This window comes from Lissotriton vulgaris, chromosome 9, assembly GCF_964263255.1.
Source record: "Lissotriton vulgaris chromosome 9, aLisVul1.2, whole genome shotgun sequence".
Lineage (NCBI taxonomy): Eukaryota > Metazoa > Chordata > Amphibia > Caudata > Salamandridae > Lissotriton > Lissotriton vulgaris.
Genome location: NC_141697.1, coordinates 1,075,598,499 through 1,075,624,313, shown reverse-complemented (window position 1 = coordinate 1,075,624,313; position 25,815 = coordinate 1,075,598,499). Strand labels below are relative to the sequence as shown.

Below are 25,815 nucleotides of genomic sequence, written 5' to 3'. Positions count from 1 at the left end.
ATGTTTTACTTTTCCTATTATACGCAATAAAGCTCTCTAAACTTAAAAAAAGAGGGTCTGTATGGGCGAAAAGTTTAATACAACATCCCTCTCAGATGCCTGTCAAAGTGCAAAACGAGGAAGGTACCCTCAAACAGAGACGCGGGTCGCGCCCGCCCTTAATTTGGGTACACGTCCGATTTGTTCTCTATTTAATATCGTTTTCTCATGTCCTGCATTGCCCACTCTTCCCACGACCCCACGCCCCCAGCCCTTCTTACAGCCCAATTATTCAGACACCCTCACCTGGCTGCCCCTCTCTTCAAGCCGGATTCGCCTCCCCCGTCAGGTGCGGTCCCCGGGCGGCCCGTATCCCGCCCGGCTGCTTCCCTCCTCCCGGCTCCGCTCCCTCGCTCCTGGCGCTGCAGACTCAGCGGTTTCGCAGCACTTCCTGCAGAGCACGACGCCGCACTCTGGTGAACTTTTCCTCCAGGATTAGACCAGGGTTCCGGTTGCTGACTGAGGACCGACCCTTCTCCCCACTCCTGCCACGAGCGGGGGGAGGTGGCTGCAACCTCCGAGCTCCAGTGGATGCGTCTACTGTCCACTGCCTTACCCGCTGGGTAATTTGGAATTGGTGAATGTTTGTTGAAAGTAAAGGCTGCCCGTGCTCAACCAGTCTGAAGGCGTCTCTTCCGGCGAGCATCGCAGGGAGCCAGCACGCCACCCAGAAACAACAGCACAGAAAGTTCTGTTCTGACAAAATAAACACTCCTGCCATGTCCAATAGCTATAGCAAATAAAGTAGGGTAAGACATGCCACAGCCCAGGACTTAAGACAGCACCAAATAAAACAAGACGCACGTACACACGGACAGCGGGAGGGGGGATGGGCTTGTTATGTATGTATTTTATCTTGTACTCTAGGGCTCACGGACAGCGGGAGGGGGCGGGCACACGGACAGCGGGAGGGGGGGCGGGCAATCACACGGACAGCGGGAGGGGGGGCGGGCACTCGGACAGCGGGAGGGGGAGCGGGCAGGCACTCTGACAGCGGGAGGGTGGTCAGGAAACAGCCAGCGGGACAGGGAACAAGACGAACAATGAACACCAACATCAAGTAAAAAAAAAAAAAAAGTACACGCCCACAGTGGCCACGTCTTCATGACGTTGCGGAGAGGAAAAGAATTGGCGGGACGCCCACCAATCTCCTCGGGAAATGACGGACAGTTCTCTCTTCCAATTGCTAGCCTCCATTTATGGAGCTAGCCAATGGAAGAGAGAGGCGGAACGAAGGCCACACTGTTCTAACATTAGATTTCGCCTGCGCCGAGAAGCTGCGCAGAGCGCAGCTTTCGACAAGGCGAAACCTAAAAAAGGAAATCTATGATCCGTGTTAAAAGACAAGGGGACACTACCAAACATGGGAAAACATTGAGCAGTATTTGCAAATATTAAAACAAGTGACTTAAGCACGCAGAATCAGTTGACTTTGTAACAGATAACAGAAAACCAAGGTCCCCAGCTTAAGGAGTCAGGCCCCCCTGGACGGTTGGACAGGATTCTTCCATTTAAAGATGTTATATGCAAAGATATGATCCTTAAACGGACAAAAATTTTCTTGAAACAATAATTAATATTGGTAAGAATGGCTCTAGCACAGCCATGCTTCAGCCTGTTAGTCTGGCACTTGAATAATATTTTGAATATTTTTTGCTTTGAGACTCATGCAGAGATGATACAGTCGAATTTTCTTAAATATTCAAATAGATTCCTTTTTTGCAAAATATATGTTTCTGAGTCATGTAGGTGTAGTACTGTAATGAAAACAAACTTTACAGGAACTCTTATCTCCACGTGCATAGACTCTTCTTTAGAGAGGTCTAAGGGACAGGAGCACCCTGTCTCTATTACCATAACAGGATTCAACTATTTCAATTATGTTGTTCCTTGTAGTTTTAGAGGTTGTCAAGAATTCCCTTGAAATCGAAAGGGCACTTTCTCTCTGTTCACGTGTCACATGATCGAAAATTAAAGCACAAACTAAGAATGTCAAGAAGGTAGGAAATTACAACCAAACATGCAAAAATGTGTCATCCAAATTACAAATAAACTGCAATGCTATGACAAAACAAAATACAAACTAAGGGAATGAGACCTACAACTGCGATAATATTAAAAGCGTATCAGGCGTCACATAATTACACTTTGCCACATTGTTAGTACCCAGTGAAAAAGAAATGTCGAACCCCTTGCACACCTGTTTGCACTGGTAATACCTGGCTTGCGGTAACTACTTCTGCAAACACTGGAGAACGTACAATCGCTATTTGCACCTCTTTTAGCACATACTTCCAAGTCTGAATGACTGGGTTTAAATAACATAGTATTGCAGTTAAAGAGGTCAGAAAAACTGATGAAAATTGGAATGGAGGTTTATGCATCACAGTGAAATGGAATATTGGTTCACATGCAACAGGATGTCGAACGTACTCCAGTGTACACAATTACATAAAACGTATCTTAGCTGAAAATTCCAATCAAACTTTAAAACATGACATCTGCACAATTGCCTTAACACTTGACTTTGGCCTGGTTGAACAGCACTGAGAGAGTAAACTCATTAACCGCTCGGGTGCCATAAAATGTTGCTGAGACTTTAAATTCAAAGTACCACAAAAGAATGACTGCTGAACAGATGTCACAAATGACAAGAACATAACACATGTCTACTGCGAGCTCTGTGTAGCAACTACATACTTCTAATCCCAATGTCGACATCTGTAACGCATGCTAGAGAGGGTAATCTGGTAAATCATTTCCTAGCTGGAAACAGTGAATGTGCGGCAGGCGTCAATCCTGACTGGGGACTACAGTAACACGCAGAACCATCGGGAAATGCTGTATTCATATCCTGTTAAAACTAGGAGCTGTGTGTCCAAAGCAGCAGTAAGTAAAGTATATTCATTTTTTTACATACCAATATCATTTATGAGCCACAGAAAGCTCAAGTAATTAATTTTAAGAGCTGATGATCAAGACACTCCTTAATTTTGCTTCAATGACCCTAACAGGCTCTCAAAAAGTGCAATCCTTTGGTACTTACGGAGTAAGGAGGGGTAGGCAAGGAGATTTGCGAGACAACTTTCAGTAAATGTCCATTTTGCGTGTGGCTCAAGTGCGCAATCGACGTGTTCACAACGATTGCGTTTTTATCGTTCAACTCCCAGGTGAAGGGATAGGGGTCTGGCAGAGGCACTTGAGTCTCCACTTCATACACGTCCTCCTCTTGGCCCGAAGGCCACTGGCCACTGAGCACTCTGGAACTTCAGGACGTGCAGTGGGACTCCATCGCTCTCACCGCCGCGCGCCCCAAACCTCGCGCACATCTCACGGAGGCTGGGCAGGTCTCCGCAGCGCACACCTGCACGGCAGAGCTCCGCGCGCCACCCTAGGTGTGCGACACCGGTGCCCGTCCGAGCACAATCCGTCCTCTCGCGCGACTCAGGAAGGTCCCAGGTAAATAACGAGCGGGCGGATGGTAAACATTGGCAAGAAGTCTGCGGGTGGGAAAACCCTCGGACGGGTGTCCAACGAGCCCTTTAACTCCTCAGCGAGATTTGAGCGAGGGGAGCACGGCACACGCATGAATAATGCAGGTCAGCCTTACTAAGCCAGCTCATGTTCTCTGACTGGGCAGGAACACAGCAGCAATCCAGTCAGCAGAGCTTAACTCGGCGGCAACTAGTAAACCGCGTGGGATCGCCATTGCAATGAATCAATAAGAACCCTCTAGGTATAGTATTAACCCCGAAATGCGGATCCTTGGTGAAGCATGCGATGCAAGTAAGGCCATTTGGTGGGAGAAGAGAGCGCCGTGCTGTGCTGAGGAGACCCGCTGTCAGACTCTTCCGTGAAGTGCACAGGGGAGCAGGAAAGGCACGGACAGCGGGAGGGGGTGGCGAGAACGGCACACGGTCAGCGGGAGGGGGGGGGGCGGGAACGGGCACTCACCTGGACTTCTTCCGGCGGCGGTCGGCCTGGAATGAACAAAACAAACCTAAAAAAAAAAAATCCGCCCACCGCCGAGATGATGCGCACAGAGGGGCAGAGAGGGAAGAAATCGCGGGAACACCCACGAATCTGGTCCGGCCATGACGGACAGATCTCTGTTCCAATGGCTAGCCTCCATTTATGGAGCTAGCCAATGGACAGAGGGCGGATTCCCAAGCCACTCTACTGTAAACATAAGGTTTTTGCCTGCGCGAAAAAGCTGCGCAGTGCGCAGCTTTCGCTTAGGTGAAACCTAAAAACGATGTTGTAAGGGTATGTTTAGTGCTGTTTGCTTAATAGGCTTTGTTTTTACAGCCAGTCTAGCTTGTACTTTCTGCTAGGCAGCCCTGCTCATACCTGAAAAGTGCATTCAAAAGTATGGGAACTGTGATTGTGATTATGACAGGCCATGGTTAGTGAGTATGGGGAGAGAGTGCAGTCGGGTAGCTAAAAACAACAAAATAATATGTAGCTAAAACAGTGGTCGTTAACCTACATGTAACTGTATATAATGTGTATTGCAGACACCTTAACCAAACCAGCATTGGCAAAAGCAATAGGTCTCATTTATCAGACCTATTTGCGTTGGCAATTAATTTTAGCCATGGTGTATATGCAGCATGGCTGAAAATAATGTAAAAAAAGCTACCATGACATGGCAGTCCTCCTTTTGTAAGCACACACTAACATGGTTGCTTGCACCTAAAAATGAGCTGTGTGCATTTTTTTTCCTTTTTATTTACTGTTCCCAGACAGGTTAGTAAATAAAAGTTGTGTGAAATGCACTTTTGTTGGTATCTCAGTAATCTTCTTTTTTTAAACAAGCCAGATGCATTTAAAAATAAAATAAAATAAAATGCTAAGCAAATGGGGGAGTTAGTTGGGTGTGGGGAGTACCACTGCATAGATTCGACCCCCTGGCACAACCCAAACTTTGCTTTTTGACCACTGAGAAAATGTTTCTGAGTATCCATGCTATAGTCTACACCAATGGACTATACACCAGTCTAGTCTAATTTACCTTATGCCACTGCAAACTACTCTACCCCACTGTACTCCATGTCACTGTACACCACTGCACTCTACACAGCTGCATTCTATTCCAATTCACTCTGTGCCACTCTACTCTGCATCACTCCCCTCTATGCCACTGCACTCTGCAGCACTCTATTCTACACCACTGCACTCTATGGCACCATATTCTACTCTGCAGCACTCTTCGCCACTCTTTCTGCACCACTGTAATCTACACTACTGTATTCTATGATGGTGTATTGTATGCCGCTGAATTAATTGCAGCGGCACTCTATACCACTAAACTCTGCAGCACTCTACGCCAAGGCAGTCTACACCAGTCCACCCTACTGTGCGCTGCTCCACTGTGTGCTACATGACTTCTCTCTATGAAACTCCAATACACGACTCTATACCACTCCACTCTACAACACTACTCTTAGCTATGCTGAAAACCAGACACACTTGTATACAACGTGGCTAAAATATATTGGCAAAGCCAATAGCTCTTGCATAGAGACGGCCTATTGGCTTTTCCAATACTTGTAGTATTTTCTCCTGCACTTTACATATTGTATGAAAGCACAGGACTTGGCTGGCTACTGCACTCATACAGCTGGAGTTTGAGGAAGAAAGCTTACTCCGCATGACATGAAAGGTGCCGTTTTGTTCTGCTGGAGGACCATAATTCTGCTCCCTGGGAGAGGGCCGAGGACCAAATGACTTTTGCACTTGTTTGTGTCCTGAAATCGTGAAGTATATTAGGTCTTGACAAATATTTTACTGTAAATTTTCACACTTCCTTATTTTTTTCAAGTGCTGTTCAGTTTCTGGAGAAATTAAAAAATACACCATGTACATTATTAAAAACAATCCCCTAGGACTTCGCTGGTTAAGAAATGACTGTGCAGAATGGGTTATGCCCTTCTGATTGTTCAGCATATGTCCGATTATTATATTTATTTTTGTTTAGCGTCCTTCTAAAGGAATGTGTAGAGGTGTCAATCCTATGTGTCTTCTGGGTTCACTGCACCATCTTCCTGAAGGCTTAGTTGGCAATCTGTTACATTGCTATGTCATCCTTTGGCTCTGTCCAGTTGATTGCATTTTGATCCGCAGCTTTTTCAGGATGGTCTCACCTAATTTGTTTGTTTTTTGGATTAACTACTTCCTGAATATGTTGTTTGTTCCCGAAAGTGCAGCTTTTGGGATATACTTAATACAGTACATTAACGGACCAATCCACAGTTTATCCTCCTCTCTGACATTTTAACTATAGTTTGGAATTGCCTGATAGCTGAAAGAGCTCCTGTTCCTCATCAAAATGGATCTCCAAGTTACCCTTTTTCTTGCAGTGTCAATTTCACTGTTTTCTTCTCCTGGTTTTAAGGTTACTAGTCTCTTTGGGCAGCACAAAAAGCTTTTCTTGAGCCCCTCAGGAGGTTTGGCTTTGCACTGTGGAATGTTTGGTCTACTGAACCCGAGGAGACTGTTGCTTACTATCCAATGCTCTCTCCTTCTCTCCCTTTTATATACAGTTGGGCTTAGGGAGCTCCCCATCTCTTGACTGCAGGCTAGCACTGGAAATTCAGTGGAAGTGTTAGCCTTGTGAAGTCTGTTTCATTCAGTGTCCAGCTTCTTGCTGTAATGCATACAGCTGCTGCGTTGGCTCCACTTTACCACACCTCTCTTTGATTCCTTCAAGAGATCAGTGGCTATTCTTGACTCCACTGGCCCTACATCCTTGAGGTGAAAGCCTTTCACCCTTTTCTAAGTTGTAGTAATTATGTTAAAATTTAAAAAAACAGGGTTGTTGTTCTAGCAGTGCCTGTTATTTCAAGATCCCACCCCTGTAATACTTGTTCTCTTGTTTCACCTTTTACCTATACGTACCCATTGCACATCTCCATTGCTTGTAAATTACAGTATCTCAGCTGTTTGCTGTGAGCTTTGGTATTCCTGTACCACATACTATAGAACGAGCTATCTGTTCTGTAAATTAGTTAGCTTTACAGAGTGTGCCTGACTGCTTTTATATTTTTTCTATGCTACAATGTATGCAAAGTTTTTGTATTTGTCTTCCTTGTAACTTCACTGTTAACAAATTTGACGTTAAATATTTTCATTCTTTATTTTTTCATCATTTGTCTAACCACTTGTTTTTATTTTTTGCAGTTGTGATGCTGGAAAACGAACTAATGTATGGTGTCGCCTTTGACGTTTCTGAAGAGGTTATGTCGAAAGACTTTGTTGTTCCTATTGGTAAAGCTAAAGTCGAAAGGCAAGGTATGTGATACATTTAACTCTGGGGGTAAACTGAAATACTTTTTTTATTAGCTAGTTTCTGCTTTGCATTGGCATGTATTCAATTTTTCATTTAAATGTTTTTTGTTTAGGATGTTTTGTTAATATTGAGTTCCTATATTAGTTACATTTTGGTTTAGACCTACCTATTGTATTTTGTCCTAAGTAATATTTTAATTGGTAATAACTTAACTGTAGATTATGTTTAAAGTTGTGCTGTCAAGAAAAAGCAGAAAAGCATTACTGAGATGGTTTCTTTTCACAGGAACCCACATCACATTGGTCTCACACTCCAGATCTGTTGGACATTGTTTGGAGGCGGCTACTTTTCTAGCTAAAGAGGGTGTCGAGTGTGAGGTATGTTAAACTTTTCCCTTTTACTTCAAAATATATGAAAGTCCAGTCTTATGCACACATGTGACCGTCAGTTTGAAAATATTTCATAAGTTATTTGAACACAGCAGCTGATTTCATACATGGTAGTCTCCTTCAAAGAATGAAATGTTTTCTTTCAAGACAGCACAGTGTTGCCTCATTTCGCAGTATGGTGGCGATCCTGACAATAGTTAAGATGGTTGGTTGTCTCATTTTGAAAGCGCTTAGCATTAATGAAGGCAATAGTAGCAGAAACACAACATTAACAACGTGAGACAGATTGACTTTACCAATGCAGGTTGTAGCCAAGTTACTATTTGTATCTTCCCAGTTATTTGCATATTCTTTGAAATAACTGGTACCTGTCCATTATCAATGGCAGTAGTAATGTTTATCCTCTTATACAGTTCCGTGGTCACACCGATTTTCTTTCTCTTTGCTTTTTTTTTTTTTTTAAATGATGTTTATTGCTGGTTTTTAGACTCTGCACACTGGAGTACCGCTGTTCAGTGCCAGTTTGTGCTGTGACCCCCAAAACATCTAGAAATTGTCTAATTCCTGATTGGCGTACTGAACTTTCTTAAAAAGCATAGCATATAATGTATACAATACACCTATGACATAAAAAGTTAAAATAACACCTGTGGACTGTAGCACATTTTGGGTCCGGAGTCTTCTGCTGTTGAGATGTTGGTTTCCCAGACTCTTTACCTTTTCACTTGGAAGGTTGGGCCATTTTGTCAGGCTCCAACGCTTCTTTTTCACCCTACTTTTGGCTCTGCTCTTTTGTTTTGACACACAATCTTAGGGATGTCCAGCGTTGCTGTATGGGTTTTTAATTCTACCTCTGCCCATGCTGATGTCTCCAGGTTGTTTCCAAGCAGACAGGCAGTCGGAAGTTAAGGAGAGACCACTACCTGTTTCAGGCCAGTAACAACCCAGCCCTCTCCTCTCTCTCTTCTCACCCCCCACCCCCCACACACACACACACACACACACACACACACACACTCTAATGGCACAATTGCCATGGTATGGTTAGTAGTAACACTGCTAGCGTTGGTGACGGGATAAGACTTTCCAATCCAGTATTGCTCTGGGGAAACCAGTGTATCTCTAACAGCCCCACTAGCACCTGTATTCCTCTGGGCCTCTACTCTAGTCCCATTTATCCAGTGATATTGCAAATACTTCTTTAAGTTGGGTGGCCACACAGCTTAAGTGGCAAACTCCATTTGAAGCTCCGTGACTAGAACTGCTTCAGTGTGATCCCCGATTTGCTCTGGGCACACTGTTGATCCCACCTGGAGACTAGCTACACTAGTGCTAATTGTAGTAGGACTCACTAGGGGGCTTCTTGCTAGGACAAGTAGCATCTCCAGTTAAGTTTTCCAACTTCCTACAGTTGAAACACCAGGCCTTCTGGGGATCAAAGTTCTTCCCTTTGTACCTACCATTGGACGGAAATAGTTGGGGACCCCCTCCCCCCTCCCCGAGCAGGTTTTTGGTGCCTTTGAGAAGACTTTTTGAGGGCTCGCACCTGGTGATGCAGCAGTGCTCGCGCAGGTGAGCTGTTTTGTAGGGGGTTTAGAAACTGACCCTGGAATCGCACACACTCGTGCATGTGCTTTTCCTTTTGGGTTCCGCTATTGGGCATGTGCGCATGTTTTTTTTAACAGAGCACACAATAGGCCAAAGGCGGGCTCATTGCACCGCCCATGGCCTATTGGTATCTGTTACGAGCACCAAAGCCCATAGGTCTTCATTTATCGTGTCCAGACACAGCCGCGATAATTGAAGCCAAATGGCTCGCAGTGGCACGCGCACACCACTCGTGGGTGTTTTTTTTTTTCCGCGCAGCCGGCTCACGCCACGTTGCACAGCAGGTCGTGTATATAAAAAAAACATTGACAATGCCAATAGATTTTCCATCTGCTAAACCTATCCACTTTGCCAATGCTTGTTTCTGTCTTGTCTCCATATGGTCACAGACTTTTCGAAAAAACGTAGAGGTAAAACGCAGAAAGTGCTTCAAAGAATGTTAGAAGGAGCAATTTACATGCATATGTGGTCCTAAATCTCTATTGTGCATGTATCCTTGTCTGCTGCCTCAGCATTCAGAGGAGCACAGGTGACTCTGGTCTTTCTTGGTGACATCCTGCTTGAGGGTTGAGGAAGGGAATATCCTAGACATTTTGAGCACAAGCATTTTTCTTTGTGGGCCTTCCATCTTGCCCATCAGGGCTTGGTGGGGAGGCAGTCTGCTGTTCACAAAGGATCTGTCAGGGTATGGAGAATTTAAAATGCTTTTAATAAGTTTCACTACGGTTCAAGCATCTGAATCTGCCACTAAACGACAAAGACAAGACCCAAATAATGTTTCTACTACATTTTCGTCTGAAATTTGCTGTCCGATTTAACTCCTTCGGGCAACCGAAGCGCATGGAAAACCTGTACATTGCTGGTATCTCCACACTCCACACCAAGATGAAACAATGTATAAGACTTCATTCCAGACAGACTGCCATGTGCCTTGGTTAAGGATTTTTTTTTTTTTTAGCTTTTGCCCAACCATTCGGAAGAGCATGGTGTGCCTCCCATTAAGAGAGGAAAAATACACCTGATTGCTAGTTTGTCTGTAGTCATGGGTTTGATTAGTCATTAAAGAATGGTGCACTATAAACACTGATTTTGACATAACATACTTTTCCACACTGTGTGCTTATGACACCCATCTCCTCTCTTGGCAGTACCAGGCTCAATTATGCTTGGATTACCTTCTGGGATCTTTACAACACCAGATATTACTCGCCTTGTCCAAGTCCTAACCTATGGAATATACCACATCCGAATACAGGGCAGTTTTTGTTTTTCTTTATTTTTTTTTTTTTTTTTTTTTTTTTTTTCCCCCCCCCTTTCCTAAACTCCTTCAAAGGATACGTAAGAGAAGAGAAAGAAAATCTTGCTCAGTAAAAAGCTATTTAAAATGACTTTAATGCCCTCCACTCCTACACATTTGTTGGAAAAATACGACTGCGTAATAAAGATTACTGGTAAGTAATCCAAGCTTATCACTTTCTTTTTTCCTTGCCTATGAGGATATAAAAAGCAATACAAAGGGATTGATATAGATTAAAACACCATAACACCTTAATTCTGCAAATGTGGCCTTTTTTCACAAATCTAGGGTTTAACAAAATCGAGAAGATCATTAAACTCTTACAGAAGTCAAATAAAAGCTTAAATATAATCTTAACGGAGGAGAGGCTGCGACACAGAAACTTGTGTTCCAGTAACCAAAAAGCAAGTTGGCCATTAAATGTATTTCTAGTTCTATATGAAACTGTACATGCAGTGATGTTGAGGTTCCTACTCCATGATCGATCCCAAAGAAAAAATATTTAATGCAATGCCATTGAGTTACCATAATTATGTGGTCAGTCGCAATCCGTAGTGTTTTTTTACCAGGTGTTGCAGAGAACCTTGCTCTTTCTAGTACCCTTTATTCCATTTGAAATTAATAACCAATATAAATGGCAGTGTCACGTACCATCATGTTTTCCCCATTTGTTTGGCTCCCCCTGCCATTTCCTGATTCTTTTCAGATTTACTAACTTGCCAGTTAATTTCATCAAGCTATAATCTGTGTGTAGTAATCAAATTGCATGCTTTCCTACGGAACAGAAGTTCTGAAACACTGACCACAGAAAGGCACTGAGATGCTCCTCCTGCTTAATGAAATAGAAATGTAAACCTGTAAACGCACATTTGTCAAGGAAACCTCAAATGTATGTGTTTACCTGTTTTAACAAGGAGTGCAGGATAGCCAAGAGTCATTTAATTAAAACTCTTAAGGGTATCCCCCCGAACCATCAAGCAAGCTAGAACACTTTATAAAACCACCCCAAAAAATGCGAAAAATAGCCTAGGGGACTGCCACTTGGAATGATATTTTAATTGCGGCTCGTTCCGGGAATCAGACAGACTTTTAGCATATTATATCCTGTGGTGCTAAGACTACCAGAATGAAGCCCGAGTCTAATATCCTCCCTCATGAGTGGGTAGTCCATTTTCACTCCCTCTATAATGAGCCTACATTTTCTATTCCGCCCCAGTTAGTGGATCCAGCCAAGTTGAGACCCATGTCATTTGTAACATGTCAGGCAGTCCTAATCATACCATATCGGAAACTAAATTAGACATTGGTTCACAGAAGGCTGGCCAGGCAACCGGGGTATACAGGATACTGTTGGATTTGTTTATTTCAGACCCCATCAAATGGGTTCCATATCTTTATCAAGTTGTTAATGCCATCATTGTGGGTGCTGAAATTCCAGCTTCTTGGAATGGAGCAGAGTTGATTCCTTTCCATAAGAAGGGTCCCAATTCCGACCCAGTGAAAGATCGTCCATAACCCTTATAGATTTCAGCCCAAAAATATTCTGCAATTTAATCCTTGACCGTATTTTAGCATGGCTCAATGATAATGAGTTCCTGTCACAGTTCCAAGCAGGATTCTGTCCCAAAATGAGTGCACTTTACCAGGTTTTTAGGTTCCAACTAATCCAGAGGAAGGAGATAGATCAACAAGAGTAGCCTCTTTCGCTTTTGTTGATTTATGAGCGGCATTTGATATGGTCCCTAGAGGAAAATTTTGGGGTGTCCTCGGGGACCGTGGGAATCCAGGACCCCTTCGCGATTATTCTAATCCTACTTCATAGCGATAATTTAGCTCAAATCCATTGGGGTCCCAATGAGGGGAACACAGACAGCTTAAGGTAACTAAGTGAGGCAGGGCTGTGTTGTGCTTGCCCCAACACTGTCCATCCTTTTTAGGTCTCGCCTGAGCCAGCGCATGCACTGCTCAGCAAGGCTTCTAGTAAGAACTTCCATCTAACACATCATTTCCTCATGTTTTTTTTTTTTTTCTTCGGCCACTCATTTGATTGGCCATTTGCGTAAGGCTGTCACAAAAGAGAGCACGCAAATGGCCAAAGGCTCGGGTATCTCCCGCTTTATCTCTAAATGTTCCCGTCTATGGGTCTCGGGAGCAGGCGCAGTACTTAGGGCTGCATAGTGTGCCAGCTGCACAGCAGGCTGCATTCCAGTATCCGGTTACTTTCGCCTCCACTGTGACAAAAACCAGACATAGCACCCCTCCTCCATTCCTCTTTCCCCTCAGCCGATCCCTCTGTTAACAAGCATGATGTTCGGACACGCTAAACAGTGGTGCTATATGTATAACTTTGTATTCCCGTCCAAGGGGGCGCTTCAGTGCACTCATATTAAAATATTCCCTCTGAGGCTTCCCTGCAGTTATATTGTATTATTGTTAATGAGTGCCTCTGGCCTTTACATTGTGAACTACACTGTAGCATTTATTTAGCGCTTGAAACCCTGTTCTGCACGCCTTCTGTCGCTTCAGGGTGTTCCTGCACCCAGACCGTTTGCGCCGCAGCTCGGGAGTTTGAATGCTGGCAGAGCCAACTCGGCCTTCATCCGCCTTGTGAAGAGGCACTGTGTGATCCTTACAATCGTGAAGCGTTGTGTGAAGGACAGGCTGTTCTATACACAGATCCTTAGGAGCTGCTGCTCAGACAGAAGATGTATGGGGTCCACACAACCAGCAGATGATAATAACTGGCGGTAGCAGCGACGTGGGTCCAGAAGGGAGTCTGATGGGTGGAAGGTTCCCCCAGGGCAGACGTCACCTCCCGAAGCGGGTTACTTGTGAGAGGAGTGCAGCTAACACAGACCACCCAGCCTCTTGTCCTTCCCTTTAACAAATAGAAATCTTGAAACGTAACTCCGGGCCTGCAGAGTAAATTATGAACACAGAAAATGGCAGTGATAATTTGAGCGCCTCTCTCCTATGTTCTTGTCCATCGCCCTTCTAGGCGCTGCATTCCAAGACAAGAGCATTTCTCTAGCATGACACCAAAACACTTCCCACGGAGGATCACAACAAATGCTGCACTCAGCACTCTGCAGAGCACACTCCCCTAAGGTGCAGCGTGTACCTGTTTGAAAATGGGCGTGCAGCACAGGGTACACCAGGTAGGACCGGTCCTCTTCAAAACACTGACATCGGGGACAATACCAGCCAGTTTAAAGCACTAAATTCAGGGTTCCTGGAGGGGCGCATGAAGCTCCAGGAGGCGTGCAGCACAGGGTTTTAAGCACTATATAAATGCTACAGTGTAATACACAATGTAGGACTGGCCCTCTTGAAAACACTGACATCCGGGACAGAACCAGCCCATTTAAAGCACTGATCAAGGTGCGTGGAGACTCTCTCACTCTCAATCACTAACTCACTCACTCACTCTCACTAACACTCTCACTTACTAACTCTCACTGACAAACTCACTAAGTCCCACTCTTTCTCACTAACTCACTCTCACTAACTAACTAGCTAACCTTCAGTCTCTTGTTATTTATGCCCCCCCCCCCTTTAACAATAAAAACCATAAAACGCAACCATTGGGGCAGGCAGATGCATGTTGCCAGCATTTGAAGGACAAAAAAACTGTCATTACTTAATATTAATACTTTTTTAATATGGGAAATCTGTAGTACATAAACCTTTCTTGGTCATATTTAAGGTAACACAAATGCTTCTCACACTTCTTTATTATAACTTTTCAGCATACTGCAGACCTCTGTACAACACAGCTTAAAAACAAACTCAAAGTCAATATCAAGGCGAGAATTGGCTATGCCAATGTTTATTATTAATAGTTGTTGATTTACCTGTATGGACTGTGACAATGATTTCCCGTTTCTAGGGGGTACTAAAATTCCTGCTTTGTTCGTTTGGTATCAAAAACCCACAATATGCCAAGAGACCCTCCTACTTGGGTTCAAATTATTTTGTTCCAATCATGGCTTGGCTATCAATACAAATTAAACGAACTACATGCCAGTCCATCCCCTTAGGGGATTCAGAGGGGGTGAAATTGGAGAAAAGTAACTGACTTTGATTATCTAGTAATTCATCTATTTAGTTCCGACAGATGGGTTAGCCAAGTCACAAAAAGCAACTTTTGCTGAATCAAAGGGTGGTATTTATTTAAAGGTTTGTAAACAAGAAAGACCTATTTTCATCCCTCTTTCCCACTCTTGCGCTTCGGCAGCTACTGCTTAGCTCTCCAGCCGTCTGTGGGACCACAGTAGTATAGAACCATTGAGGGTGGCAGAAAATACATCCTTGAGTGTGGCTTTTAAACTCCCACAGAATAATTCTCTGATCTTTTAAACTAGACCTAGGCTTGCAGTCCATTTATCCTTTGGTGCACCTCGACCCACTGCTGTACTGGCTATGTGCATGGTCTACCCCCAAGCTGGCCTACTACAGTGAAGAACTGAGAAGTATTATGGATGGGCATAAGGGTGGTGTTATCTTGGCTGAAATATGTGATGCAGCGTTGTACTCACTGGGTCTGGCCGAGTATTGGCTGGACCCAACTGCCATTCCATCCTCCTCTGCAGCTAAGCTGAAGTCCATTCACTGGGAGCATGAGGAGAGGAAATTGATTAACTAGCAAGATTTGGGATGTCTGACCTTCATGTTTTCTTGAGGTTAAACCCTTTCCTGCATTTGAGCTATATAGGGATGAGATAGATCCACCGTTCACCAAAACTCTCTACTTTAGGTTGGGTGCTCTCCCCTTTGCCTTATTTACAGCCTAATGAAAGGGCAATGTGGGGGGGGGTCAAACTTAACCGAGTGAGTAGAAAAGATTAACCAGACTATCATCAACTGTTTTTGCTGCCCGTTCTATTACAAACAGCATAAATGCTGGATAACTCCCCTCTGTTGATCTTTGGGAGTTCAGCAGTTTAGACGTAGCTCTGAGAATTTGCAAGGCAGACACTACACAATTAGTTTTTTCACTTGCCAAATCTCTCAACAACATATGGCCCATTAGGTGTATTGCCCTTACCACCCTCGCTTTTATGATGGCGAATATGACCATGAAATAGTCCGATTTAAATTATACTTGAACTTCTTTGAGGTCAATTATACATATCTTTCTGTGATATTGTATCCACTATGCAAATATACTTAATATGCATGGCTTGCTTGTCTACTTGATGAGAAATGTTTTGACCGGTCAAGAAAATATTCTAGTACTATCATGATAATATATATGTTGGTCCTCTTTTTTTTGTATAATAGCGCCTATTTAATACTTCCTGCATGTTTTACAAGCTATTTTATGTAAACTGCTGTATCGGCCCCATGTGGGCTTTTACATTTTTTTTATCTATTGATTTTATTTGTTGCCCAGTTGTTGTATGAAGTATTGACTTGCTACTTTGATGGTTGTTGACTGAAATGAAGAATTTAAAATGAAACTAAATGTGTTGTGTACTGTACTGAGCATAGTTATTTCCCAATTCCTGTCTGTGGCAACTTTATTTTACGTGGTTTGGATATGAAAATATGAACCGCACTTAAGGATGCTGTTGACAACTAACTGCTTCTTGTTTTCGCTGTCATTTTGTGAACCTAATGTTGGTAGACCTGCACTGTTGATATGACTATTTATTTCTGTCAAAGCAACACGAGAAGGGAACATAAGGCTCACAGGACTGAACAGAGCACGTACATACATCTGGTCCAGAACAATTAAAAATGATAATCCTAACTAAGGAGAAACTAATACAGATTTATTTATTAAGTTTTTATTAGAGAAACTCTTAAGGTCTCTTGCATTAAACAAAGTTTCTCAACACATATATTATTTTCAAGGTAATAAACCTGCGAACGATTAGACCCATGGATACAGACACCATAGAAGCCAGTGTGGTGAAGACCAATCATCTAGTGACGGTGGAAGGGGGCTGGCCACAGTTTGGTGTAGGATCTGAAATTTGTGCTAGAATTATGGAAGGTAAGTCAAATAATGTAAATGCTAGTGCTGATACTATGTCAATTTCAGTACCTGCTACTTTCTTTCATGTGTGGCCCCCGACTGTAGCGGATGTGCTTCCCTTCACTGTCCCAGTTACAGAAGGCTGATTGATGAACCGGGTGCTATGCTAGGCAGACTAAGTGTATTTGCCAGTGAAACCAAGGGCGGGTGATAGCAAGAACTAGTGTTTTTCTGAACATGTGCTCTTCTTCGGACAGGCTAAGGTTCTTTGATGTCTTCCCCTGAAAGCTATGTGTTCCTTTCCCAGGGAGATATTTTCCAGGTCCTGCTATTGAAACAGTAGTCCCTATTCCCTAGTTTGAAAATCCTCTTCTAGTATTGCCACTTGGGGATCTTTGTAAGTATTTATAATATATTACTCCTGTTAGATGGCATCCAGACCTTCCTTTAGAACATCTGCTAGACTAGATAATGTTTTCCCTTTGCTCATAACTGCTGTGGAAGTTTATTTCACAGAAGTACATCTTGCATGAATCCTAGGTTGAATGGGGAAGGTGAGATGTCAAACAAGTGACTAACTTTTAATGCCAGCCTTTTGATTTATTCAAATCTTTGCTCTTCCTTCGGTTGGTCCTCCAGCTTTGCAGGAATAAGTAAAATCACCCAACTAACCCTTATGCCCACCAAACGGAACCTGGGTAAGTAATAAGAAAAACGTATAGTGCTTCATTTGTATTCCTTTGTGCAGGTATCCTGCAGCTATTATCCTAATGGTTCAAAATTAATTATACAATTTGACTGTTCGCAACAGATGCACCCAAGAGACACTCTGTTTAAATGAAGAGTGGGGCTGGGGTGTATCTGTTGCTTACAGTCAAGTTATATAATTAATTTAAACAGGTCAAGATATATTCAACCGAATACAAACACACACCTGGGGCTGGATAGAGAAATGAAACCAAGAAAGAGTTGGTGTGCCACTTCTTTGGACTTATAATATAAAACCAGTGGTCCAAATAAAAGTCCAGACAAAGAATCCACTTGCGGTTTCGCACTAGCGACGGGGAAGGTGGCTCAACTCTGGCCTTGGCGTGAGGTTCAGGGAACAGTCTCCCCAGAGCAGCTACCTGATGCAGCAGCACAAGACGCCAGTTCAGAGAACAGCAGTATAAACATACCTGGCTGGTTTTGCTTGTTTTAACCCTGACTGTGGGACGCATGAATAAACTGTGTTGCATACCTTGGAGCCAGTTTTAATCCGCACACCCTTTCACTCACAGTCTGGTACCCTTACCACTACGTGCTCATTATAAAGGTATTTATCGTACTGCTGAAAACATCCCTGAGCTCCTCCCTCTAGTGAGGGGTTTGTAGCCCGCACATTGACTAGGTATCACAGTGCAAGGAGGCTCCCTATGAAGAACCATTCCACCTTTGGTGGGTGAGGGAATTACTCATTTAAAGGGAATACCCCACATCAGGTTGGCTCACCAACTCTTTCATTGTTTAATTTCTCTATCCAGACCCAGGGTTTTTTTTTGTGTTCAGCTACAAGTATTGGAGTCAGCTCCTGGAGTTCTTTAAATCTCCTCTGGCCCTTTAATTTTGTTTTGCAAGATGTATTCAGGGCACCTGTATAAAGGAATTCCGTGGAACCACAGTGCTTCAAAAGTTGAGCATTGGATGTGGGATTCAGCTTTCTGAACAATGGACGCACTTAAAGTTGGGCATCACTGTAAACCATGGCAGCACTTAGAAGTAACTGGAGTAAAGCGTTCAACTAAAACATGTTTTGCATGACTTCCCCGGAGATTGCCACCACAAGCCAAGGGCGAGATTTCCAGAGCATTAAAGTGCAGCCATTCAGTACTGATATACATCAGCTAGTAGGGAGCCTAATGCAGTGAGTGTTTGCATCTCCATTACCTCTGTGCACCACTAATGTTAATGTTAGTATATAATTGTTGTACATGCATTTTTCCACAAAAGATTTTTGATGACCAGCATTAGGTATACTGTATAGTCTGGCAGAAACACATTGTGTAATTATTGTTTTAGTGTAGAACTAGGGTAACCAGGCAGTTGATTCAAAGTGCAAATGGATCAGAGGCAGGTATAAAAGAATGCTTTTATGTTATTAATTTCGTATTTCATAATTGGAAGAAAGTTGAACAAAGTTTTACCAGCAAACCAATATTATTGTGACCCTCGCCATGTTTGTGTGATCTGTGAATTGCTTTTTGCCCTATGCTTCTAGAACTGTTATCTGGTTGAACCTACTCAAATCCCAATATTAAACTGCATAATTCAAACAAGAACTTGTAGCTCTCAAGTATCATAAAGACCTGGTCCCCAGGAGACCTGCTAATTATAGCTGATATGACATTTTGGTATCCATGCAGAGCTTCTTATATTTTAAGTGTTCCGATTGTAGTGGATAGTTCTTAAGCTTGTGGTTTTACGACATTTATTTACATGCTTAGTGACATTTGGCCAGTGGTTGAGAATTCCATATTCTGGGCATTTCTATCCTTCTTCTAACCCCATCCTACTTGCTTACCTGCTCTATGGTGATGTTACCACAGTGTTCAAGGAGGGTTTGAGGCCTTACCAAAGTGTGAGGCAATCCATAATTTTATTAATCTTGCCTTTGAATCTGCATTTGAGTGCCTCCTTCTGTTTAAGCAGTTTTCCTGAAGGATGAAGGGGTATGCAGGTATGGATCTTAAATTGTGCTACTTGGGAGTTTGATCTGTCCCTCACTACCTTTTTAATCATTCTTTGAGCATTTCTCTGCTTTATAGTTTCACCCAGTCCCTCTTATTCTTGCCTACTTCCCTATTCATGGGAGAATACCTGTTACTTGATTTGTGTTTTTTAATGCACCTTACTTGTTTCTATACTTTCCAGGACCAGCGTTCAACTACTTGGATGCTCCTGTTGTGCGTGTTACAGGTGCTGATGTTCCTATGCCATATGCCAAGATTCTGGAAGACAACTGTATACCACAAGTGAAAGATATTATATTTGCTGTGAAGAAAACCTTACATGTTTAGTTGGTCTGCTGTTACACAGGGTACTGTCTCTCACATGCCCATTGGCATCTTGCTTTTTAAAACAATACTGATGTGGAATGTACTGAGCAGGGTTCCCTTGTTTTTATCATTGAACTGTGTTGTATGGGAACAAGGCAGTACTTTGCTGACTTTAAAAACACAATACTAACAATCTCGTCAGCTGTACTTATGTGTACATTTATGTGCAGCTTCTTCAGTCTCCCCTTCCACAAGACAGTATGGATCATGTTACAAACAAATTATTTATGTAGTGCCATCTGGAAACGTTCTACCATGTGTGGACTGCTCAGATCTTTCTTGTACTGTGTCTTAAGAAAGTAACTCTTGTAGTCCATGTTGCCGCTAATGTCGCCAAGCTGGGCTGTGTTTCCAAGTGGGAATAAACCTTATCAAAAGCGCATGGTTCGATTGGATGTGTTCTGATTTCCCAGAATCATGAGCTATTATACCTGTACTTTTTCCAGTTCTGCTTTATTGTAACTAGTGTAAATTCATATTTTAATGATCCTTTATTTTGTAGAATCACTATAAAGGTATATTAAATAAAAATCAAATGGAACCAGAGCTGTTTCACTCAGGTATACTTTGCTTGTAGACATGAAGGCCATCTTCATCATGACATATTGTGGAACTGCGGGTTAACATGCTCTATAGAGTGCCACTGGTTATCACAAAGTAGTTTTGACTCTTTAAATTTAAGCTCAGTGGATCGCTGGTAAATCTCAGTAAAGCAGGGGCACATTGTTTCACATGTTAGCCAAGCACACAATTTTGTTTCCTACCGCCCTACTGGCATTACAGAGGTATGAACCTTTTGAGAGGAAAAAGAAATGTCAGATTCTGGGAGAGCCGAGCACATATGGTAAAGCAAGAACCATGTAATGTGCCAGTTTTGAGATGCCCTAGTGACTTAGTAGAAATGCTAGGCTTCTCTCTCCTCTGCTGATTGTAGTCGAGGGAAGTCTCAATTGTTTTAGGAGTGCAGGATTAATAGTGCATCTGCCTTCCTTCTCACGTAAATTGATGCACCAGGATTGTCATTCTGAGGCTGAGTGGTTTTCCCTCGTTCCAGGATGCAGACTGGTTAAAAATAAAATTCAGCAAAACAGAGCGGGGCACTGTTGCCGCTAGATATATATATATATATATATATATATATATATATATATATATATATATATATATATCCGCTGGCGAATCCGTGTGAATAAACCTTTTTGAATTTCACCCTTGCGCTGTGGAGTGGTCTGTACCTGTGGTATCCGTTGTGGCAGATTGGATCTTGGTCCTGGTTTGAGGCAGCGGAACAGGACTGTGAATTGCGCATATATATATATATATATATATATATATATATATATATATATATTTTCGGGGCATCACTGTCAGCTATAACTCTACAGGGTCTGGATGTCATTTATGTGCCCTTGTGGAATCCTAAGGCAGTTAAGGACAAAGAGACCAAGTATCTTTTTTATGACCTTACACAAGGAGTGTTCTAATCCGAATTTGGATATCCGCTCTTTCCCCCGACACGTGATCTTTCTTTCAGCAATACACCAAAAGGAAAGTGGCCTACTATAATGTCCTTTTTTATCCCACTGATGTGAGGTCTACTCCTGTGTTTTTTTAATACACTCTAATCTACGTATTTCTATGTGGCATGTTTCATCAGTGAGTCCTCCCATGGTATAGTGAAAAATATCAGCCGGTCTCCGCCCCACTTTTGGGGTGAGCATTTTGATGTTGTGAACAATCATGATATTGGTACCAGGGAATGAATAAAATGCTCTGGGTATCCCCTTTGTATTTCAAATAATGTATTCCTTGTTCACCATGGGACAGGTTAAAAACTAGATGGGACTTCTGTGGAGGAGCAATGTGTCATGCATCCATTGGTCAACATGTTTCAGCTGGTTGCCATCACTGCCCTTCCGGGTTATCGAGATTTCATAAGGACCTTCCGGTTCCCCATGGTTTTTTGTTAAGTTCACTCTTTAATCCACACTCCTACCACGCAAACACTCCTTAAAAAATTATCAGATTATGATTGCCAAAAAGTGCCTGGTTATCACAGTGTATGTATTTATTCATTTAAGGGCTTTTACTGTGCCTCATGACATGTTACAGATCAGTAGATTCTTGTGTCATCCATTCATCAAGGATCGTGCCCATCTTGTTACCTGTTGTGGCCTCGTAACGCACGATTGCCAAAAGTCGTGTAGGTGCCTTGCTGCGTTGCATGAAGTAGTAGGAAATCTGGCCCTTAGTATTCGTAGCATGTGTTGGCCGTAGATACATATGTTTAGTATTATCCTGCCATTTAGAGTTGGGCTTGGAAAATTACAAGTTTTTCTATGAAAAAGTCTTCGAGTGACCCCTCTTCCAGTGTGTATTGCACATGTTCTTCGGCTCCATTGTTAGATTGTTTTATTCCACAATCTGGTTCGGGCATCGTTATTGCAACTCCGGGACAGAAGCTTCAGTCTACTCTGAAGCCTTTTTTAGGCTTTCGTATTCTCTCTGAGCCGATAAATCTGAGATCCAGGAAACAGAAACTAGTGATACCTTGACAATCATGGTGCCCTCCCGAGTCCACCGTTACTCAACTTCTTCGACTCCATTCTACAAGACTACATTCATGAGGGATAGAAAGTACACCCTTCAGTCTCTGCCCAACTGCCACGCTAAATATTTCAGACAGAACCTACATAAAGTATGTAATCTGTTTGTTCCTTGAACACAAAGGAACATCATTTGAGGCGTATTTAGCGTTCAGATTGAAAAAGACACTTCAGCAGTGAAACGAGCGTCGTTGGGCACACAAAATCATGCAGTGACACACAGAAGATGCTCCAGATATCTTCGGGGATCAGTCGCCAGATCCCAGTCAAGAACCAAAAGAATCGGAAGCACAGATGGCGCCAACAAATGTACAGATACTGCTGGCTAGATGTAGGGGCAGTTTGGACTCCGAGCCTGACTCTACACAAGAGCATGTGAGTACCTCTACAAAACTCACCCAAAACCCTACCAAACCAACTTCAGCGGCTTTTGGAGCTCCACTGCCTTCGGCCCTGGGAGGTCTGCAAAGCCAGGCTCACAAACAAACACTATGCCTGCAAAGCCTTCAACAAACATCAAAATTTAAAGCATTAACATTTGTTTCGCCACCGACATTTAAACAAGTCTCAAACAAACAAAGAAGCATTCCTCGGATACAACAAATGTCTTAGAGCTGAAAACCATCTTGGAACTGAGACATACTTCCAACGCAAAAGCTTTGGTGTCTGAAACTACACACAAGCAGTCCTTCTCTACCTACACATCCCTCTCTTCCTATACCGTCATCTACTATTCCAACTTCTCCACTCAGACCTTCAACAACAGAACAACTGCACTCTCCACAACATGTTCCTTCGGAGCAGCCAATCCCTTTACCAGATGTTATGTCTTCTTATATAGCGCTCGAATCACCGTGAGGAATCTCGGCACTTGCTTTGGGAACCCGTCCTGGTTTTTTTCCATGTGAGATAACCCGTACTGGGCATCCCCAAAGTGAAAGCCAGGCATCCCGCCGCGGGGGGGGGGGGCGCAGTGGAGATTAAGCAAGCTAATGCCCAGAGTTGCTGAGTGTGAGCCCGTGATTTGAGTAGGCTCCGAAGCGAGAATTATCGAGTCAGTGGACATTTGGGCTCAAGACCCTGCCGCTTCGGGAATTGAACCCTGGTCCAGGTCTGAACTCTGCTTCAGGGTCTGCCTCCTCTAACCAGTGAGCCATACTTCTCCACTGATCACTAACCAAAATCAGGTGGATAATATCCCTTATTTTATGGTTCCACCGGGTGATCTTAATGCATTCCCTAATCCATGGAATATTTATGATGCTAATCCATTGGAGAATACGGATCCAAGAATTTATCCATCCAAGCCCTCCCTACCAGATGATAAATCAACTTATCATGATATCATTACTAGGGCTGCTACATATCAAAGTCAATCTACATTCGGTTACACAGGAAGAAGATTTTCTGGTGGAAACCCTTAATATATCACACAGTAATGCAACCTCTAACTATGCTAAAAAGTATATTAGCATATACACAGGAAATATTTAGACAACCTGATGAATCTAGGGAAATCACACCTCATTTTGAGAAAAAGTATAAGGCATGTCTGCTCGACCCTCAGTATATTCAGGGACAGGGTACACCAGATTCACTGGTAATACAGCCTGGAAAGGAGCTAATTCTCAAGATACAAGAGACTCGCCTCCTACAGATAAGGACTGTAGAAAATATGATGCTGCTGGTAAGTGTAGCAGCACAAGCTGTCAACCATATACATATTACTAATTCTGTGGGGCTAATGTTCTGATATAATCCGGCTACATGAGATGAAATGCAGGAATAACTGCAACATCTTCCTTCTCAATATTAACAACGTGCAACACAGTTAGTGGAAGAAGGCAAATCAATATCCAATGCCACTATACAATGTGCTTTAGATTCTGCAGACACCAGTTCAAGAGAAATTGACACTAGCATACTGATTAGAAGACCTGCATGGCTACGAGTATAGGGTTTAAACCAGAAATACAGCAAAATCTTCCATTTGCAGGCCAACATTTATTTGGACCACAAGTAAATGAAATGCTAGAAAAGCTTAAAGACACAAACATCTAAAGCAAGGAAAACAGAACCATTATATACAATAATATGGTTTTAATCAATCAATTGGGGAAATCAGCCAGTTTCAGAGACCAAGGTCTGAATTTCAAAGTTCTGGATTACACGCAGTAGTATATATCCTGAAAAAGCCACACGAAAAGATGGGCTTCAAATTCCTCCGTGACACAGATATCAAGCTTGGCAGATGAGAAATTACCTAACAAGTAAATATTTCTAAGAATGTAGGTGCCTATGTTTAGCAGAAGCCCCCTCTTGTGGGTTAGTTCTCAGAACAAAGGTGAGATAACATAGAAAAACATTTTTGGTTTTCTGTATAGCGAGTGATTATCTCTTGTTTGACATCAATGGGCCCAACCCACCCTATCTGACTTTAACACATACTCAATAGCCTTGTTCTATGGCAAAATCAATCATTGTAAACACCCTGTGCTCAATGACAGTGCAAAACAGTTTCTACTGTCTGCCTCTTGTTGTGTAACCAATAGAAATGTGGTGGCCTTTTCTGTGATGTCTGTACTAATTGTTGATGTCCTGTCAAGTTTGTCTGCAAAAAAATATCTATTTATGTGTTTCAGCGCAGCTAAATTGACCATGTAACTTTTATGTGTTTCCTAAAACTAATGTGCACTGTGACTTATTTCTGCAGAACCCGCGGTTAACTTTTACAGCATGTCCATGCATAAGCCTAGGCCACTTCACTACTTACATAGATTTAAAACTATCCCTTACCTGAAATGTTTGTATTGGGGTTTGGAATTTTTAAACTTGTGCGTGTGTGTCTTTATAATGTATTCCTATTATTTCACTACATCAAAACATATCGGTACCAGGGTTCCTTTCAAAGGAGTCAATACAGAGGTATAAACAGAGGAAATTTCTCCTCTAACTCGAATAATGCCAACAAACAAGGTTCCTATCAAAATCAATTGAGATGGGGAACCTTCTATAAAACAAATTACAGAGGAACAGGTAAAGGTTGTGCAAACACGGCCAGAACCCCTACCCCTCCAAAACAGTGACAACCTACGCTTCCCCCCCAACACATAGAACACCTGTAGGGGGGAGATTACAACATTTAAAAAATAAAAATCAACATTGGCAAGAAATTACCACAGGTCAATGGGTGTTATCAATAATAGAACACAGGTATTGTTTTGAACTCAAACAACCGCCACAATTCCACCCAATTCACAAAAAATGCCAAAAGAACATCTAACACTATTACAAGAAGAGGCTCTTTCGCTCCATCAAAAAGGGGGTAGTAGAAAGAGTTAAACAAAGATGCATGAAATACACCTGTAATGTTTAGCAAAGATAATTGTTATATATGTGCCCTGGTCAGAAGATAATATACTCATATGTCCTCTGTGTCTGTAAACAATGCAGCCCTGGGAAACTACAAGTAAAATGCATCAATGGGTGAACATAAGGCAAGTCTTT

At 42.7% G+C, this 25,815-nt stretch overlaps 1 protein-coding gene across 1 annotated transcript in view; it reads left to right on the top strand.

The window, feature by feature from the left end:
- PDHB (pyruvate dehydrogenase E1 subunit beta) overlaps nt 1–20,248 on the top strand; it is a 73,448-nt gene extending 53,200 nt beyond the window's left edge. Inside the window, exons 7-10 of the mRNA XM_086939061.1 lie at nt 7,222–7,332; nt 7,616–7,707; nt 16,484–16,625; nt 19,518–20,248. Of these exons, the coding sequence (XP_086795187.1) occupies nt 7,222–7,332; nt 7,616–7,707; nt 16,484–16,625; nt 19,518–19,663 (491 nt within the window). The 3' untranslated portion in view covers nt 19,664–20,248. The remainder of the gene's footprint in view (nt 1–7,221; nt 7,333–7,615; nt 7,708–16,483; nt 16,626–19,517) is intronic.
- The last annotated feature ends 5,567 nt before the right edge of the window (nt 20,249–25,815 follow it).